Genomic DNA, 18557 nt, shown 5'->3' on the forward strand with positions numbered 1-18557 from the left:
CCACTGCTTTCTGCCCCATTCACTCCTCTGGCCCCTTGATTTCTCTGCAAGGCTCTTCAGCCCAGTGGAGGCTGGTGGGCTGCACTCCACAAAGAGCATAGCGGCTGCTCCCACTTCGGAGGGCTCGTTATGTGTCTCAAATTGGTTGTCTAGGACCCTCCTGACCCTCCCGACCCTCCCAACAAGTGGGCATAATTAGCCCGATGTGCAGATGAGAAAACTGAGGCTGCGAGCGGTGAAGTATCTTGCTGAAAGTCATTGAGTAGTAGGTGATGGGGCCAGACCCAAGTAGGTCTGCTTTGAAAGGCACTTCCGTCTACCCCGCAAGCGCCTTCCAGGAGGTCCTGAGGTGTGCCCTCCTAGCCCAGAGACTCAGAGGACATACGTCTGTCCTCTGCAACTGTGTCCATGGATAGCACCTCACATGCAGCAGGCCACACACACACACACACACACACACACACACCCCCTTTGGAGGTGACCCAGAGCCCATGCTGAGCCTTTGGCCCAACAAGCACTCCACCCTATTTTGTCTGCCTTGTGGCAGAAGAGACAGTGAGCAGAAACAAAATCTCCTCATGGAAGGAACCCCCTCTTCTTCCCTTGGCAGAGCTGGGGCAGTCCCACTGATGGGATCACAGGGAGGGATCTCAGCCCCATCCCCGTCTCGAGCCCTGGGAAGTGTGACCACAGCAGCCTTTCAGGAGCTGAAGAGATGGGAGGGGAGGTTCCCAAGGGTGAGGGTCTCTGTGTCCTGTCGGGGGGAGGACGGAGGAGGCCTCGTGGCCACATATCAGCCGTATTCATATGTTTAGATCCTGTAGCATATTAGAATTATTCGCGGGGCCCAGAAATTGATGCTACTTAAACTGTTAATTGCAGACATCTGTTAAATGTTGTCACGAAAACTTTGAAATGTTATAGATGAAGGAACCTGTGTTTTTAAATTTAAGACCGAAAAAGAACCCTACTTTAAAATATCCTAAACTCCAAACTAATATGGGACACGTAACTGTGACTTGATAGATGACAACAGTGTTTCCTGAAAAGTTGTTTTATATTGAATGCTGATCCACGGCATATTGATAGATGTGTCCAGGGGAAAAAAAAGAGTTCCATCGTCTAGTCTGGGTGGGGAGGGGAAGGTGAAACAACATTAAATGGAGTTTGCTGTGGGGAACTTGTCAGAGCCTTTAATATTGTAATGTACATTCTGACCCTCTGAGAAGGATACATAGTAGCCACTTCCCCAATCTGGGAAATGCAGATCTAGCAGATGCTTTTGCTGTGACATAGATGATGATGGTCATCGGGGCAAAGGATGTGAATCAGGTCCACCGGGGCTCTTACTAAAATGCAAGTTCCTGGGCCCCACCTTAGGCTACTGTCTCAGAGTGAACCCGGGATTCTGTATTTCAAGAATGTCTCCCACTGGTTCTGCTGCATAACAAAGTTTGAAAATCTCTGGGCTAGATCATCAGTGCTGGTCACTCTAGAAATCTGGTCTCCAGGAACCAGTGAGATGCTTCCACTGTCGTCGGGGCAGAGGAAATACGATATTGAAGCCACGGATGAGAACCTGTGATCAGTTTCCAATAATGCATGCCAATAGCAGGAAAGAGTGAGTTCGAAGTTACGCTGGAAGACAAGCGGATTGGTTTCACCAAGGGGTGTGGCTTTCCAAACACAAAATCTCAGTGGTTTGGTCCTAAAATCCAGAGATTATCTATGGCAGGGGTCTCCAACCTCTAGGCTACAGATCAATACCTCCTGCCAGATCAGTGGTAGCATTAGATTTAAAGTGTACAATAAATGTAATGTACTTGAATCATCCTGAAACCATCCCCTCCCCACCCCCAGTCCATGGAAAAATCATCTTCAATGAAATAAAGAGTCTGGGGACTGCCGATCTATAGGATATTTGATGGCAGCTAGTTTGTTGCAAATTTGGGGAAAGGGCAAGCATTAGTCCCCCTTGGGAGAGTATGTAAGTGGTGAGACGGCCCTTCAGGGATGGGTTGGACTTGTCAGAGAGCCATCTAGGACTGGTCACCCAAGCCCCCATGAGTGTGGGGCAGGTTCTGGGAAAGCGGCCCACTCCCCCTGGCCCTTGGATGACAATATGAACAAGGGGTCCTGCAGGGGCCAGAGCCTGGCTGACCCGCCCTGTACATAGCTCTGGGGCTTCCAAATGCCCCTCCTTGGAGCAGGGTTGGCCGGTCAGGGGAGGCTGACCCCAGCAGAGCCTGTGAGAGGTGGTCCTGCACCGTCTACCTTCCCTGACCACCCCTGTACCAACGTGTACCCATAACAGTTCCCTCTGTGTCGCCTATGCATGTCCCCGGCCAGCCTGCTGCCCCCTCTTGTCAGGGTGTTGCAAGCAACGACCCCAGTGTGCTGTGTTGATACTAACAATGAGACACCTAACAGATTCACGGGGAAAGAAATCAGCCGGGTTTCCACTGGCCCAACTGAACAAGACATATTGCACAGTTTCTGAGAAACCACTTTCCCTTCCTTGGGCTCTCATGCACTGTGCTAATGGGTGTAACATGCATTCTCATTTTGTATTTTATCAGCTCGCATGGTCAGTAAAGGCAAAGATGGGACTGGACCCGATGACAAAAAAGCCAAGGTAAGCTGAGAAAACCATGGCATCTCTGGCGCCATCAAGTTCATCAAGAAGCCATTCTTTGTATCTGAATTGATCTCTGTATATGACACGTGGGAATCGTTGGTTCCCGAGGTACACCTGTCATTCACAGTGCTTTGTGTTTCCATACAAACGTTTAAAATGCCAGCATTTATCCTTGGATACTTCTGCCAGGGAAGGGCAGTGAGCAGGTTAATGAATGAATGAATGAATGCTCCTAATTAGAGTTGTACCAGCATTGTTTGAATTAAGACGTTCACGATAAATGAAACTATGCTTGAATTTTCTGCAGTGAATTTTGAATTTTCTGCTTCCTGCTATAGGTCTAGGCGCAGCAAAGATATATCTGTATACACACAGAGAGTATATTTAAGATCTATCTTGAAAATACCATTTATTTAGGGGGCTGAGGGACTGTTGAGCAAAAATGAGATATCCAACCTAAAGTGGAGGGTTCTGGAAAAACCCTAGAGGAGAGGACCTGTGAGGCAGGCCGAGAAGGAGAGATGAAGGGGGGGGTTGGTGAATAGGGGTGAGAAGAGACATTCTGAGGAGTAGTATCAGTGGAGGTAAAGGAGGGTGAGGGGAGAGGAAGAGAAAAATCACATTTGGGAGTTCTGAGCAAATCTGCCAAGCTCGGAGTAGGGCTGAGGCAGGCCAGAGCAGGGAAGCCTGATACACACCCTACATGCTGAATGGACACGTGGGCTGTGGTGCCCTAGAGGCTGTCCTGAAATCCTGCCAGCCAGTCTTAAGATCTTCCCCCACCAAGGACCAGAAAACCGAGCAGCCTGCTCACCACCCAAACTGCACCCAGGACTGCATGGTCCTCCTCGTGCTCCCCGCCAGCCCTAGTGCACTCTGCTCCATGACGAGGTGGCTTGAAGAACGCTCTCCTAGCTGCACAGTGGTGGCTTTCCAGGAAAACCTCGCTGGGGCCCCAGATGAAGACCTTTTTTTCTTATAGGCATCCAAGAGGCTCCCTATCTATGCTGCCTGAAATGCCTGGGTGTTCATCAGTCCTAGAGGACTGATGGAGTTCCCAGATGCAGAATTAAGCCCTAGGGTTTGGTCTTGTGTGTTGAGGGTGGCTGCCCAAAGTGTTTGCCCTGGAGGAAGTCAGGGTTCGCCATCACAGGACCCCAGTGGGGCAGCTGAGGGTACTTACTGCAGGGACTTGGGGTGGGAGGGAGTTGCAATAACTGCTTGCCAATCGGGATGCCCGTTCAGGGGAATCCTGTCCTCTGTTCATTCATCCATTCTTAAGCTGTCCCTGCCCTGGAGTTGCTCACAGCCTCGCAGCAAGAGGTCAGATCTGTCACGAACCTAGGCCACTTGGCCAGGTAGGGAGCAGTGCCGGCGGAAAGGGACCTTGTGAAGCTGCGGAAGGAGGGCTTGGCTTGCTGGTACCCACCCTCAGCTTTTTTTTGCTAGCAGCCCCAGGGCCTCAGCCCGCATCTCTCCGCTCACACCCCTGCTCCGTCCCTCTTGCACTCCTTCCCGAGGCTGGCTGCACAGAGAGCCTCAGCCACCTTAGTGGTGAATCTCAGTAACGAAGAAGTTTCTAGTCAGGACTCTCCTCTGTAGCTTTGACTCCCCCTTTGGAACACCTCTGGACTTGGCCTCTTGGTTTTATTCCTGAAGACGTGGCCCTTCCCGCTCCCAGACCAGCCTCCTCCACCAGGGCCATGCATCCCAGTCCAAGGTCCCCAGAGGTGGTCCAGACAAACCACAGGTGCCGTCCACCCTCCTTCACACTCTCATCTCTGTGAGGTCATCCAGCTCACAGACACCCTCCCATTGGCCACCTGCACCGCCCAGGCTACTTCATTAGGTAGATCGTACTCAAGAGTAACCACTGGCCTGATTAAGATTTACCAGACTCTGGGAGATTGGGATAGACATATATACAGTATTGATACTATGTTTAAAATAACTAATGAGAACCCTACTGAATAGCTTCCCTGGTGGCTCGGATGGTAAAGAATTTGCCTGCGATGCAGGAGATCCAGTTTTGATCCCTGGGTCAGGAAGATCCCCTAGAGAAGGAAATGGCAACCCACTCCAGTATTCTTGCCTGGAGAATTCCATGGACAGAGGAGCCCGGAAGTCTACAGTCCATGGGGTCGCAAAGGGTCGGACACGACTGATCAACTAACCGTTTCACTGTGTGGCTCAGGGATCTCTACTCAGTGCTCTGTGGCGACCTAAATGGGAAGGAAATCCAAAAAAGAGGGGATATATGTAGACATACACCTGATTCACTGCACTCTACAGTAGAAACTAACAACACTGCGAAGCAGCTACACTCCAAGAAAACTTAGTTTTAAAAATATTGGGGGGCGGAGAAATACCAGACAGTTTAGTTTTGAGACTTTAATCAGAAAGTGTGTGTGTGTGTGTGTGTGTTCTAAGTGGTATCAGACAGAATCTTCAAGACCTGCCTAATCAGGTGCAGTCCTGATGCTGGCAAGGACGATTCTATCAGTGTAGTGGAAGAGGGAGAGCGGTTTAGGGGGCCAACATGAGCCCCCCACCTGGAATGGAGCAGAACCAAGGGCACTTCTGACCCATGACACACTGGAGATGTTTTCTTGAGAAACATCCTAAGAATCATATACTTTTGGCGCTCTCCATTGACTCTCTGGGTGCGAGCCACCTTTTAACCAGTGGTCTCCAAAGTGCGGAGCTGAAACAGATCCAGTGGGCTGGAGAAAGAACATACCAACACACCTATCATTTTCACCAGCTCTGCCATATGTAAGTTTCATAATGTACATCATATGCTAGCATCGTAGTATACGCATTAGCTGATGAATGACTTTCTGGTCTTCCTGATAAGGACTGTTAAGGGTAAATGATCCACCTGGTTTGGAGATCATGCCTTTAAACCATTATCTGCCTTATTTGTTTTTAGTTAGTGTCCTTTTTCAGTCTGTACCTTTCTCCTATGTGCTGACTTTTATTTTGATTTTATGTTTATGTTTAAGCCATCCACACCTTCTTCCGCTAAAACCCTGAAAAATAGGCCTTGCCTTAGCCCCAAACGCCCCACTCCTGGTAGCTCAGACCCTTTGATCAAACCCTCCAGCCCTGCCGTGTGCCCAGAGCCATCTTCCTCTCCTAAACACGTCTCTTCTGTCACACCCCGAACTGGCAGTTCTGGAGCAAAGGAGATGAAAGTCAAGGTAAGAGGAACCCACCTTTGGAAAGAATCAGGCCGCTCTGCTGTAGTTTTCAAAAGTATGCTTTTCTAGTCGCAAAGACCTTTCTTTAGATAAGCGCTCACCTAGAAGCACCATGTAGAACAGTTAAAATTCTCTGGTTAAAACAGGGTAAAGGAGGCGCAGGACTCTGCTTTTCAACTCCCCTTCATCCCCTAAGGCACGGGAGGAGACCCTGGTTTGAAAATCACTGTGGGTTTCCTTGGTCTGTTCCCGGCTTTAGTAACTCGGGGATGCTCCCGGGTTGCCCTCATTTGGGTTGGACAGCAGCCCTTGCACCCATACCTGTCCCAGTAGCTCACTCCCTCCGGAACCATCTCATGGTCCCCGGTTCATGTCATTCTCTTTTGAGTTTGTGTTATGTGTCAAGGTCACTGCCCCCAGTCAGCTGACCACGCTTGTGTGCCTGTGCTCCACCTTTGGCCCATCTGCTAATTGATGCTGCTGTTCACCCGCCAAGGGCTCTTAGCACACCTGAGGTGTTACCTGAGACCTGTTTGAGAGAGAATGGAAGGAGGGGACTAGCTCTCTTAGCACTCTTGGTCAGGTTCAACAAACTGTGTCTCCACATGCCTCTGAAACCAACCACCACCAGGCAGATAAACCCCCCTAAGACAGCCAGAGAATGGTGTAGGAAGTCTTCAGACGTCCTGCCTGCCGATGGTGGCGGATGTTGACCTCGATCGTTGCTATGAGCTCTGTTGACTTTTTATGAAATACATTGGCTCCACTTGTGCAGATAACTCATGCAGTTTGCCCAGGAGGAAATGGTACTCAGGAGTTTAGGAGGGGCAGTGGATTTGTGTATCTTTGTCATGGTGAGGGGCACTTGTATTTGGCTGGCAGAGCATCACCCCAATCATAGCCTCATTCTGAGTCAAGCTGGTAGAGTGGAGCTGGCATTGATGCCAGGTGGCAGAAACCTTTCCCAGTTGTAAAAAAAAAAAACACTCTACTGTGCATTGGTTTACAGGGGGCGGATGGTAAGCCTGGAACGAAGATCGCCACACCCCGGGGAGCGGCCCCTCCGGGCCAGAAAGGCCAGGCCAACGCCACCCGGATTCCAGCAAAAACCACTCCCACCCCGAAGACCTCGCCAGGCACTGGTGAGAAGAGCTTTCTTTGGAATCCTAGTTGGCGGGTGGGGATGGGGAGAGCTCGCCATGGAGGCCCTGATGGTTAACCTCTGGTAGCCAACTGACACCTGTGGTTCAGGAAGCATCAAGTGTTCATTTTCTAATTCTTTTAATTTTCTGAGCTAGATATTGAATCCCCACTTTTTACCATGAAGAAATCAAGGCTCTGAGAGTTTGCATGACTGAGTCTAACCAGACTTTTAAGCATGAGGAAAATACTAATAACTAATAACTGATGGAGAAGGGGCTTCTCTGAGCTTCTCGAATCCCGCGACACCCTGCCTGCCCCCCGCCCCCCCCCCCGGGGGAGGTGATTTCAGCCCCCAGTGAGGGGTGGGACACTATGGGTGACCTCACATAGGGGGCAGCCCCTGCTAACTTGCTGGGATGTTAGGGACCTTCTGACAGAACCTAATGGGGTCTTAGCTGAGTACTCACAAGTCTGGGCCCATCTCCTGGGCTCCTATGAGTAAAACCCACTGGGTTCTGAGTACCAGCCAAGGCTTCATTTGAGCCATTTTGCTTCCAGTGGGGACAGCCAGGCTGAGTCCGCCCTTCCCACTGCCCTGATGACTGACTGTCCCAGGCAACTGGGTTTAGACTGTGCATGACTCAGGGTGTCTGATCCAGGGCAGCACTCAGGGGGCCTGTGGATCTTAGACGGGCTATGTGTGAGGCCTGGGCCAGCACTCCAGGGTTTCTGCTGCTCCTTGGCCCCAGGGGTGGCTGCCCAGAGTCCTGGTCTCCTGCATATCTTGGCCGTGGTGTTTAGCGAGGTTGCCGTAGGGTGGGGCCTGCATGGATACCCGCTCACTAAGGCCCATTGGTTGACTTTCTCCCATAGGGTTTATTTATGTTTTTAATTACTATTTATTTATGTCTTTGCTACACTGGGTCTTCCTTGCTGCGCTCGGACTTTCTCCACTTGCAGCAAGTGGAGGCTACTCAGTTGTGGTGAATGGGCTTCTCCTTGCAGTGGCTTCTCGTTGCAGAGCACAGGCTTATTTGCTCAGCAGCATGTGGGATCTTTCTGGACCAGGGGTCAAGCCCGTGTCCCCTGCATTGGCCAGGAGGATCTTCACCACTGGACCTCCAGGGAAGCCCGGGTTTTTCCTCATATATAGAGTGCATATGATACAGGGGGAACTCACAGACTCCTGACTGGATTTCATATATGATTTTTGATCCTGCGTTTCCTCACTTGACATTATGCCAGTTGATTCATGCAACTGGAGTCATAACTGGAAGCAAGAACCTGTGTTTTTCTCTGGATCTTAACGGCCCTGGAGAGGACAGCCCCCCACCCCCAAGTTGACCTTGTTTCCTGCTCCCTGACCCCATTCCCGCCTCCCCCCACCCGTTGCATAGACAACTCTCATTGAGGCCTTTTCAAGCTTGATGATAATGAGGCTTCTGTGGACTTTTCTTTTTAAGCGACCGTGCAAGTGCAGAAAAAACCACCCCCTGCAGGGGCAAAATCTGAGAGAGGTAATTCTGAGCCTGCCTCGACCAGCTGGGGTCATGCCTTTTGCACGTGCAGCTTGTTGATTGGCTGTGTGTGGGGAGGGGGCGGGGTTAGAGCCGGGAGGACCTGCTTTTGAAACGTAGGCTTTCCACATTGGCCCTGAAGTTGGAACAGGTAGAATTCCTGCTCTTCTTCTCGCGCGGTTTGTGCAGATGTGTCTGTCCAATGGGCAATCCTGATCCTAATCCTGCGTGTTCTTGGCGTCTGCCGGGGGCTCTGGGTGGGGCCAGGGGAACAGGTGCCTCAAGCTGATGCGGGTGCTGGAGTCAGGACCCGCCCTAACCAGGTTAGGAGGAGGTCACATTGGTGAGTGGTTGGGACCCTGTCCTGTGGGCTCCGGCTGCTGGCACCGTTCTCCAGATGAGTACACAGGCTTAAGGAGGGAGGTCGAGGGACTTTCCTGAGGTCAATCTGTAGTTCAGTGGCGCAGAAAGGGTGGGAAACCACCCCGGGGTCTACCAGGCAGCTTGTGTGCCAGGGGGCAGAGGGCGGGGGGCCTCTGAGCCTGGAGGGTTTACTTGTCCTGTTGCTGCAGAGCTTGACTCCTTGAGGAATTTCCAACAGACATGGAGATTCAACCAAGAACCTTGTGCTTGCTCATCCTCTCTTTGACAAGAGAAGACACTGCTTCCCGCAGGGAGCTGCCCTTTCTCCTGCTTGGGGCCCAGCAGGTCCCCGTTTGGTACACATGGTTCCTGGGTGGTGGGGGGCATCGGCCCCCCTCAGAAATGGAGGGGAGTGAGGCCGCCACTTGGGCACAGCCTCCAGCAGAGTGGCTCTCAGACTCAAGAATCTGCTCAAGAATCAAGAATCAGGAGTCTGCTTTAGAATCCCTGGGAGGCAAGGGAAGCACCAGTGTTGCAGGCCCTGCCCCTAGAGATTCTATCCTATCCGGCCTAGACAGGGGCCGGCATCTGTATCTTACAGGTCCCGCCTCCTCCCACCGCCCCCGCCACCGCCATGGTGGCGGCTCTCGAGATACCGACGCAGGAGTGCCTGGGCCACAGTTGGTGAAACACGAATCCAAGAGGCAGACAGAATAGCCAACCAGGAAGTGTGACGGGGGGTTGAAGAGACACGTGTTAGGCGCCCAGGGCTGGTCAGCTGGGAGAGGGGCGGCTTCCGCAACCTTCCTGGAGGGCGTGGCCTCTGCCCTGTGTCCGGAAAGGCTCACTGCTATTTGCCGGGCAGCGCCTTTTCGCTGAGGGCGTTCTTGGCGAGGGCAGGGCGGCTGTGAAGCTGCATGGCTTGTTTGGAAAGCCAGGGACTGATGGACACGATGCAGGCATACCATTCTGGAACCCAGGTACCAGAGAGGAGTTGGGAGGTTGGATAGGGGTCTAGCGGGGAAGGGGCCTTGACCTTGATGAACAGCTCAAAATTCACCCTGTGGTTAGAGTCCAGTGGAACCATGTGTAAAACAGCTAGCTAATGGGGAGCCGCTCTAGCACCGGGAGCTCAGCCCAGTGCTCTGGGATGACCGGGAGGGGAGGGATGTGGGGCGGGGATATGCGTATTTTGTTTTTTCCTGTGCTTATAGCTAATTCACGCTGCCCTTCAGCAGAAACCAACACACCACTGTAAAGCAGCTACCCTCCGACTAAAAATAAATTTAAAAAATAAAGAGTCCAGTGGATCCAGATGAGACCCTGGCCCGCCATCGCATTACCCTTATTCAGGGCAAAGGCCAGGGTATCCCTGCCCAGCCTCAGTCAGTCGGGCGTTATATTTATTTCCTCTGAGCTCAGAGAAGGAAAGTGACTTGTCTGAGATCACTCAGCTGGCTGGAGCCGCTCCTGACCCCAGGGACACTGGGCAGAGTTGCTCCCTTCTGGGAAGTAGTCCTGAGTGGTCCTTGGCGACCACTCTGTTGCTTCCCTGGGAAGCAGAATATTTTTGTCCCAAAGCAATGGGCTGGGAAGAGGGGACATTTCTCTAGAAATGGAGGCAAGGGCAGCCTCCCGCCGGATTGACTGAACTTCCGACCTTGTTCCTACCGGCCTGGTCCAGCCCTGACTCTGGGAACGGACCGCAGGACAGAGACCCTTTTTCTGACTCCCGCCCACCTGGGCCCTGGCCTCACGCCCGCCTTCCTTTCCAGGTGAATCTGGGAAATCCGGGGACCGCAGCGGCTACAGCAGCCCCGGCTCCCCAGGCACTCCGGGCAGCCGCTCCCGCACCCCCTCCCTGCCGACCCCGCCCACGCGGGAGCCCAAGAAGGTGGCGGTGGTCCGCACTCCCCCCAAATCGCCGTCTGCAGCCAAGAGCCGCCTGCAGGCCGTCCCCGGGCCCATGCCAGACCTGAAGAACGTCAAGTCCAAAATCGGCTCCACGGAAAACCTGAAGCACCAGCCAGGAGGCGGCAAGGTAAGGGCGTGTGCGAGACCGGCTGGGCGTGCGTCTGCCCCGGGTGCCGGAGCGGGGGTGGCGGGGGTGGGCGAGGTGGGAGGGCGGTAATGTACACCCGGGGCGAAGGCGGGGGAGCCCCTCTGCTCCCGTCACCAGCCTGGGTCCCGCCCCGGCCCCAAAGCATAGGTCCCTCCCCTGCCTCTTTAAGGAAGGACGGCGGGTTAGGGCTCAGTTCTGTGCTGGGGCCACCAGCAGGCTGCCAGTGCCAGCTCAGGGGGGAGGCGGCACCGGTGCCCCCCTCGGTGCTGATGGGATCGATCAGAGGTGACAGCGTGCTAGCCCCGCGACTTGCGGGTTCTCAAAGTGGGTGCCTGCAGGGGGTTCCCCAGCTGCCCTGTGGTTGAGACCATGAGACAACCAGTGTACAGGTGGGTGTCTCTGGCATTGGTTGAATATGTGTTTAAGTCCCAATTCTGGGGAAATTCGTGATACCATTTTGAACAACTGATTCTTCCAGGGACAAATGGGTGCTCACGTCATTTTTGGGTCTCCCAAAGGTGGAGAGAATGAGCTTCCAAGAGCCTGGGTGGAGGGATGTGGGCACAGCCTGGACCCCTCCTCCTCTCTTTGACCCCCTCCCCCATTGTGTCAGTTTCCTAGGGTTGACATACAAAATGCCACCAACTGGGGGCTTGTCTGGTGGTCCAGTGGTTAAGACTCCACATTTCTGCTGCAGAGGGCATGGGTTTGATCCCTGGTTGGGGAACTTAGGTGCCTCCAAGAAAAAAAAAAAAGCTAACACGAACTTGGGTGGCTTTTACAACAGAGATGTAATTCCTCATAGAGCCCAGAAGTCCAAGGTCAAGGTGCTGGTCTCCTCTGAGGCCTGTCTCATGTGCCTGCAGGGACTGGTTTCCCCTCGTGTCCTCACTGGTCCCTCTCTGGGTGTCACTATGTCCCAGTCCCGCCTCCTATAAGGACACCAGTCCTTTTGGCTTAGGGCCCACCCCAGTGAGCTCATTTTAATTAATGACCTCTTTAGAGACCCTATTCCAAACACAGTCCCTTTGGGAGGTACTGGGAGTTAGGACTGCAGCCTGTGGACTCGGGGAACACAATTCAGACCGTGACAGCGCTCCTTGCCCCCCAGCACTGGGGAGGGGGATGGAGCAGGGAGAACAGGGTGTGGTGGGGAGCAGAGGACAGGGACACCCACCCCCCATCCCCCCCAACCCCCACCCCACCCCCCACCCCAACCCCCCCACCCCCCACCCCAACCCCCCCCACCCCCCACCCCAACCCCCCCCACCCCCCACCCCCAGCCCCCCCACCCCCCCCTCTTGTGTTGAGCCTTCTCAGCTGGACTGTTTCGGGAGCAGAGCGCCTCCTGGTGGGCAAGGGCCAATGTGTCCCTTCAGTCCAGAGCTCCCCCCAGCCCAGCCTCTGCACTCCTGATTTTATTAATTGCTCTTGACTGGGGCCTGGGTGGAGGGAGGGGTCTCAGAGGCCTTTGGTCCATGTCCAGTGGCCTTTGCCTGAAACCCTGCCCTCTGCTCCCCGTGGAATTTCAGGGCCTCCTGCTGCCCTTTCCCATCCTTGGGGCCCAAAGGGTCCTTCCCAGCAGGGAAGTCTGGGTGCCTCTTGGGGTCTTTGGGCCACAAGACTGGGCCTGAGCAGTGTTGACCTCCCTGCAGTGTTTGCTGTGCTACTTAAAGACACATTGCCTATCTCCTTATGGAGGGGCCTCTGGCGCAACTGGCTTGAAGCTGACCCCTGGTGAGGCTTCTGGGCCAGAGGGACCCCCAAGGAGAGGGTTTCCAAGGGGCTGGGATGTTTCCCACTGGCATTCGCACCCCTCCCCCGGCGCTGTGGCTGTCCCACGTGTGGCCTGTTTTCATGGCACAGAGTGTTCGCTCTGTTTTGAAAACTGAAAAACAAAACCCGACACGGCCAGCTCTGCACCGCTGAGAAGACCGTGGGGCTGTGACCAGCGCGCTCGCGGCCAGAGGAGGCTGTGATGGGCAGCGTCTCCCTGCCCGCGGGGCTCTGTCACACAGCGGCTCCCCCAGCCCGGGCTGCACCCCGTCAGAGGTCAGCCCGGAGGGTCTGGGCAGCATTTGGCCCCGTTCTCGAAACCCTGCTGAAGCAGCAGTGACAGGGCTGAGCAGGGAAGAACCCACCCCTCGCACCCGAGCTGCCCGGGCCCAGTCGGTTAGGGAGAGGAGTCCAGTGGCCTGAGGGCCAGTGACTCAATGCTTAGGATGGAAAGGGAGAGGCTGCCCCAGGTTATGGCTGTACCACATGGTTGCAGATGCTTGTCCACAGCTACAGACTTGACGGTTAAAGGAGAAAAATGACTTTTCTCGGGGTTTATTGGGGAAGCAGATGTGGGGAAGTGGCCGAGAGGGGAGTAACAGCGTCCTCGTAAATTCCATGCAAAACTTAGAAAACTGTGTGAAACAAAGAAAACCTGAGCCATAACAACAAAGATCAACAGATTAATCTCCAGGAAAACAGAAACAAAAAAATAGATAAGAAAACAAAAGGGGAAAAAAGGTCCCTGAGATCGATCCATGCAGAAGACCTCTTGAGATGACTCAACTGGCGACTTCGCTGGTGGTCCAGTGGTTAAGAATCTACCTTCCAAGAGCTTCCCTGGTGGCTCAGATGGTAAAGAGTCTGCCTGCAGTGTGGGAGACCCAGGTTCGATCCCTGGGTCGGGAAGATCCCCTGGAGAAGGAAATGGCAACCCATTCCAGTATCCTTGCCTGGACAATTCCATGGACAGAGGAGCCTGGCAGGCTATAGTCCATGGACTTGCAGAGTCGGACATGACTGAGCGACTTCACTTTCCAATGCAGAGGATCACTGGTCGGGGGACTTAGATCCCACATGTTGCGGGGCAGCTAAGCCCGTGTGCCTCAACTACTGAGCCAGTGCACCCTGGAGCCTGTGCCCTGAAACACAGGAAGCCCGCTCACGGCAACAGGAGAGGCCTGCGTGCCACAGCGAAGATCGAGATCAGCCAAAATTAAAAGAAAAAAAATGACTGAACTGGAGGTCCTTGTGAGATCTCTGAGTCCCTGTGGCCTCTCATTCGGCCCAGCATATACAGTAAAAGGGACAACACTTCAAGCGTCTGAAGAATAACCCAACTTCCCCAGTAGGTGACACTGACGCTGAAGAAGGAGGCGCAGGACCGGTTTATAAACCTGCAGAGACTGAAAACCGCCCATCAGTCTAACTTGTTGGTTGGAAAAAAAATGTAAAATGTCTGTTTTCTTCTTCATATTCTTCTCTGATTTCATGATTTGCCACAGTGAACATGAAGAGTCCAGAACAAAATTACTTTTAAAGGAAAATTCAAGTAATCACTTGGCCACTTTAACCTAACCAGCTGGATCCACCAGAAGTGGGAAGGGGAGGAAGGAGCAGCAGTTCTCCTGTGACTGCAGAGGAGAATCATCTGGGGTAGGGAGGGGGAGGAATTCTTTTAAAAATCCTAATGCCTGGACTTCCCTGGTGGTACAGTGGATAAGAGTCTACCTGCCAATGCAGGGGACATGGGTACTGATCCCTGGTCTGGGAAGATCCCACAAGCTAGGGAGCAACTAAGCCCGTGTGCCCAGAGCCTGTGCACCACGAGGAAGAGTAGCCCCACACACACACACAGTTTGAAGCAACCAAGACCCAGTGCAACGTAAAATTAAATTTAAAAAGAAAACAGATCTTGTTTTTAAAAAATCCTAGTGTCAGAGCCTTACCATGAACCTTGAAAGTCTTGAGGGGGCCACCCCAGGCGTTCCCAGGGGTTCAGCAGTCCAGGCTGAAACCTCGTGTCCCTGAATTCTTACTGACCTCTGGTCCCAACGCTGAGTGCTGGAGCCTCCCACGAGCCCTGGATCTGGGACTAATTTTCTTTTTCTTTTTTCCCTCTTCTGGTCCCGCCCCTGCCGCTATTTTCAGATTCCAAGCACCTGGCTCCTCAGACGACTCAGACCCAGCCCAGGTCAGGCCCTAGGTCCTGCACCCCCCACCCCCGCCCCAGAGTCTGTCTCAGTGCTGTTCCTAGGGGGATCGTGGAGGGGGGAGTTCAGACACACAGAACCAGCATTTAAAACACCTAAAAAACAAAAAGGACCCACTGCAGGTGTAAGCAATACGAAATTAACATCCTTCTATCCTGATGAGGGTGCGAATCCCTGCAGTCCTTTTGGATATAATAAAGGATTATTCATAGTTTTCACAGTTTAATTCTGCTAAATCAATGGGTCTTGTTGAAGGATCTCATATCCCCTTCCTCTGGACTAGATTGAAGGTCACCTTGAGATCTTTGTGTCCCTCTGGCTTCACACTTGATGTACAGTAAATGCTGTATACTCAAAATCAGGGAAAGAAAGAAGGCTCTAAATTCAGAAAAAGCTTCATGCACAAGAATGCAGATTGTGCTTTATTAATAATTGCAAAACAAAATAACTCAAAAGTCTAAATTAGAAATAATAGTGATGCCATACTATATAATATTTGCAGTCATTAATAATTATCTTTGCAAATACCATAAGTAAGTTAAAAACAAAATTGTATAAATTTTGTAGGTTATATCTACCACCTGTATAAAAGCCATGTATAGAAGACAAATATGACAAAACGCTAATAGTGGCTCAGAGAAATTGTGACTGATTCTTGTTTTCTATTTTTACCTTTCTTCCTTAATTTTTTATAGTGAAATCATTTCTAATTAGAAAAAAAAAATGGAGGGACTTCCCTGGCGGTCCAGTGTTAAGACTTTGTGCTTCCACTGGTCTGGGAACTAAGATCTCAAATGCCATGCAGTGTAATCAAAAAAAATTAAAAAAAAAAAAAAAACCTGGCTAGAAATACAGTTGTGACTGGAAGTGTCACAGTAGATATTAGTAAAATATCTATGTTTTTATTAGTAAAATAAAAACAATAAAAGGAGATAGTTCTTTGAAAAGGAAAAATTAACAAAGACAAGGAATCAAACCGTAAGGAAAAGTGTTTATCTGTTGTTAAGAGTTCAGATGTGTCAATATTTAGTCCATAAAGAAAAATACATATAAATAGAAGCAGAAATTGCTTCTCATTTCTAACCTCAGTGTGATACACAAACTTCATTGTATGCATGTTGTTAACATGACCACAAATGCTCAAAAATCAAATTTTCCTTTGTCACTGCTCATTCAGTTTAGAAATAAAAATGCCTTTTCCAAGTGTCTTGGTTACAAATGCCATAAATTATGTGGCAATGCCCCCAAATTATACTTAGAAGGAATTCATCATTCTAAATGCTTTAATTTTTTTTAATTGACTGCAGCATATGAATTATGCTCTTATTGGTGGGGAAAAAAGAATACAAGCAAGGAAACAATACACAAAGAGACGACAGAAATAAAGTTAGAAAATGGAGCATACAATAACATCAAAAACTGATTCCTTCCTTCTTCCCTTTCTTCGTCCAGCATTTCTGGGGCACCTCTGAGTGCCAGGCCCTGTGCCGAGTTCCTACCCCAAGGCCCAGGCAGGAGAGAGACACTGAGCTGATTAAGCAGGGGGCAAAAGGAGAGGTTGGCTAGGGAAGCTTATGCAGGAGGGAGGAGCCTGCTGCACCATTGAGGGTTCCCCACACTGAGGGTCACCTGTGTTGTGGAGTGTTGCACACAATTATCACCAACAAAGCAGAGAAGACAGGACAGATCCTTGTTTAGGACCATCATCAAATCTTTAAAAGGACAGTTCTTATACCCACCCGAACCGCCACCGCCCCCCTCCTCCCCCCCAGCCATATACTGCTGGGGACACAGACTGAGGAAGACTCCGGGGAAACTGCACCTGGAGTCCTGAGAACGAAAGCAAAATAAAGCTACAACTGGCACCAGCTAGGGTGGCTAAGGGGTGTGGGTTAGGGTGGAGCTTTGTTTGTTTACATGTGAGCTTTGGAGAGTTAACAGCTGATAGAGGGAGGTCCCTGCTGGGTCTCTTGTGTCCAGACAGCATAGGATGGAGAGTGGAGGGCACCCACCGGCAGAGCCTCAGGCTTCACAGTCAGTCGCGGAGAGGATATTGAATAAGAGGGTGAGGGTGGACCCAGCCGAGGTTAGGGCAGCACCAACCTCAGCAGCCTCTCTAGGGGGTCAGTGGAGAGCAGAGGTCCCAGGTACCTCCCAGAGTGAGAGAGAAGGAGTTCATCAGGGCTGAGGCGGCCAGGTAAGGAGAACTCAGGGGATGCTTGTGGTTTCCAAGGTGAAAAGGGACTTGCAGAGTCCTGCCCGGAGCATGGGAGGTGGTCTGGTTGGCTTTGAGCAGATGGAGCTGAAGTCACTTCCTCAGAATGTGCAAGCTAGGAACTTGGATGCAAAGGGCCCCCAGGCAGGCCTGAAACTCACCAGAGCTGCAGGGCTTGGACAGGCTTTGAGCTGCGATGTTCCAGATGGCCACAAGATGGCAATAGCACGCTGTAAGTGTCTGGCTCTGGAGCCCTGAAGTGTTTTAAAAATTTGTTACATTTGTTGAGGAAGTTTCAAGTCTCCTTTTTAAAAGTACGAGTGTAGAACATCTATGCAGAGTAAATAAAGTGAGTCTGTACCTGGGATAGTTTGCTTGTCCTGGATCAGGCCCGGGGACTCAACTGAACTTGACCTGACCGGAGGTGTCAGGCTGTGCAGAACCAGGCGCGGCCCCTCCTGGGAGGCAGCCTTGAGACCCTCTGGACATCTCTCCCCGTCCACAGCATCTGTGTTTATGAAAAAAGATCTTGTATAAGTTCCATCATTTTAAAGATTCTTGGGTCAGTCGCTGTTTAAAGGAGCAGTATAAACAGTTGCAAAGGGGTGCTCTGTGTGCGCAGTCGTGCCGCACTCTTGGTGACCTTCTGGACTGCAGCCCGCCAGGCTCCCCTGTCTATGGAAATGACTCCCCTAATATTTGATCTCCAGTGTCAGTTCTCAGGCTGACCACTTTGGACTTGAAGAGAAGGCTTGCTGTGGGCGTCCAGGGCTCACCCCAGGTTAGATTCCCTCCAGAACATCCCAGCCCCCAGTCCTCAGCACTGGGCCTGTTGACCCTAGTGAAGCCAAGCCGGGCCCAGCACAAGACAGTGCTGGAGAGAGGCCCCTCCAGGGGCGGCCCAAGGACACTTGGGCAGCCTGGGAGCTGCTGAGGGTGGAGGGAGGGCTGGGCCATCTGGAGCACCTTGAGAAATCTGAGCCCAAACAGAACCAGAACAAGATCTGATGTGGGTTAGGAACCATTTCAGGTTCTCCAGGAAATGGAGTAAACCCAAATGGACCTGCTCCCGGCCTTATGCCACCCCAACCTCTCCTCCAGGGTCAAACCCTGACCACAGGAATTTGTCCCTTGACTAGTGGTCTCCTAGATCAAAATTTGGAGCTTCCAAGACATTGCTTTTCCCTTTGGCTATTTGCAGTGTCTGCCTGGAGCTGAGGCTCAATATCACACATTTACTATAGTTGAGAACTTAAGTTTCAGGATTCCAATTTCATAATGACAACCATTGCCCTCTTTATTTTTCCTTTCTGTAAATCTACCATTCTGTAAAGGGTGTTGGCTTAATTTGAGGACTAACAGTAATTCAGGCCTGCTGCTAAATATCCTTATGTCTCTTGCCAAATCCCACAAAAGTTTGTTGCCTT

General features: G+C 51.8%; 1 protein-coding gene across 21 annotated transcripts in view; it reads left to right on the forward strand.

Moving 5' to 3' along the window:
- Positions 1 to 18557, forward strand: part of MAPT (microtubule associated protein tau) — a 119841-nt gene that overhangs the window by 87902 nt on the left and 13382 nt on the right. For 8 of the 21 annotated variants that reach the window (XM_069541675.1, XM_069541678.1, XM_069541679.1 and 5 more), the window contains 3 exons: positions 2580 to 2635; positions 6851 to 6983; positions 10640 to 10905. In XM_069541675.1, the coding sequence (XP_069397776.1) occupies positions 2580 to 2635; positions 6851 to 6983; positions 10640 to 10905 (455 nt within the window). Of the gene's footprint in view, positions 1 to 2579; positions 2636 to 5643; positions 5842 to 6850; positions 6984 to 8447; positions 8502 to 10639; positions 10906 to 18557 lie in introns of all 21 variants that reach the window. The other 13 variants (XM_069541672.1, XM_069541658.1, XM_069541661.1 and 10 more) reach the window with 3 other exon arrangements.

The sequence above is a fragment of the Ovis canadensis genome, chromosome 11 (assembly GCF_042477335.2).
Source record: "Ovis canadensis isolate MfBH-ARS-UI-01 breed Bighorn chromosome 11, ARS-UI_OviCan_v2, whole genome shotgun sequence".
NCBI classification, from domain to species: Eukaryota; Metazoa; Chordata; class Mammalia; order Artiodactyla; family Bovidae; genus Ovis; species Ovis canadensis.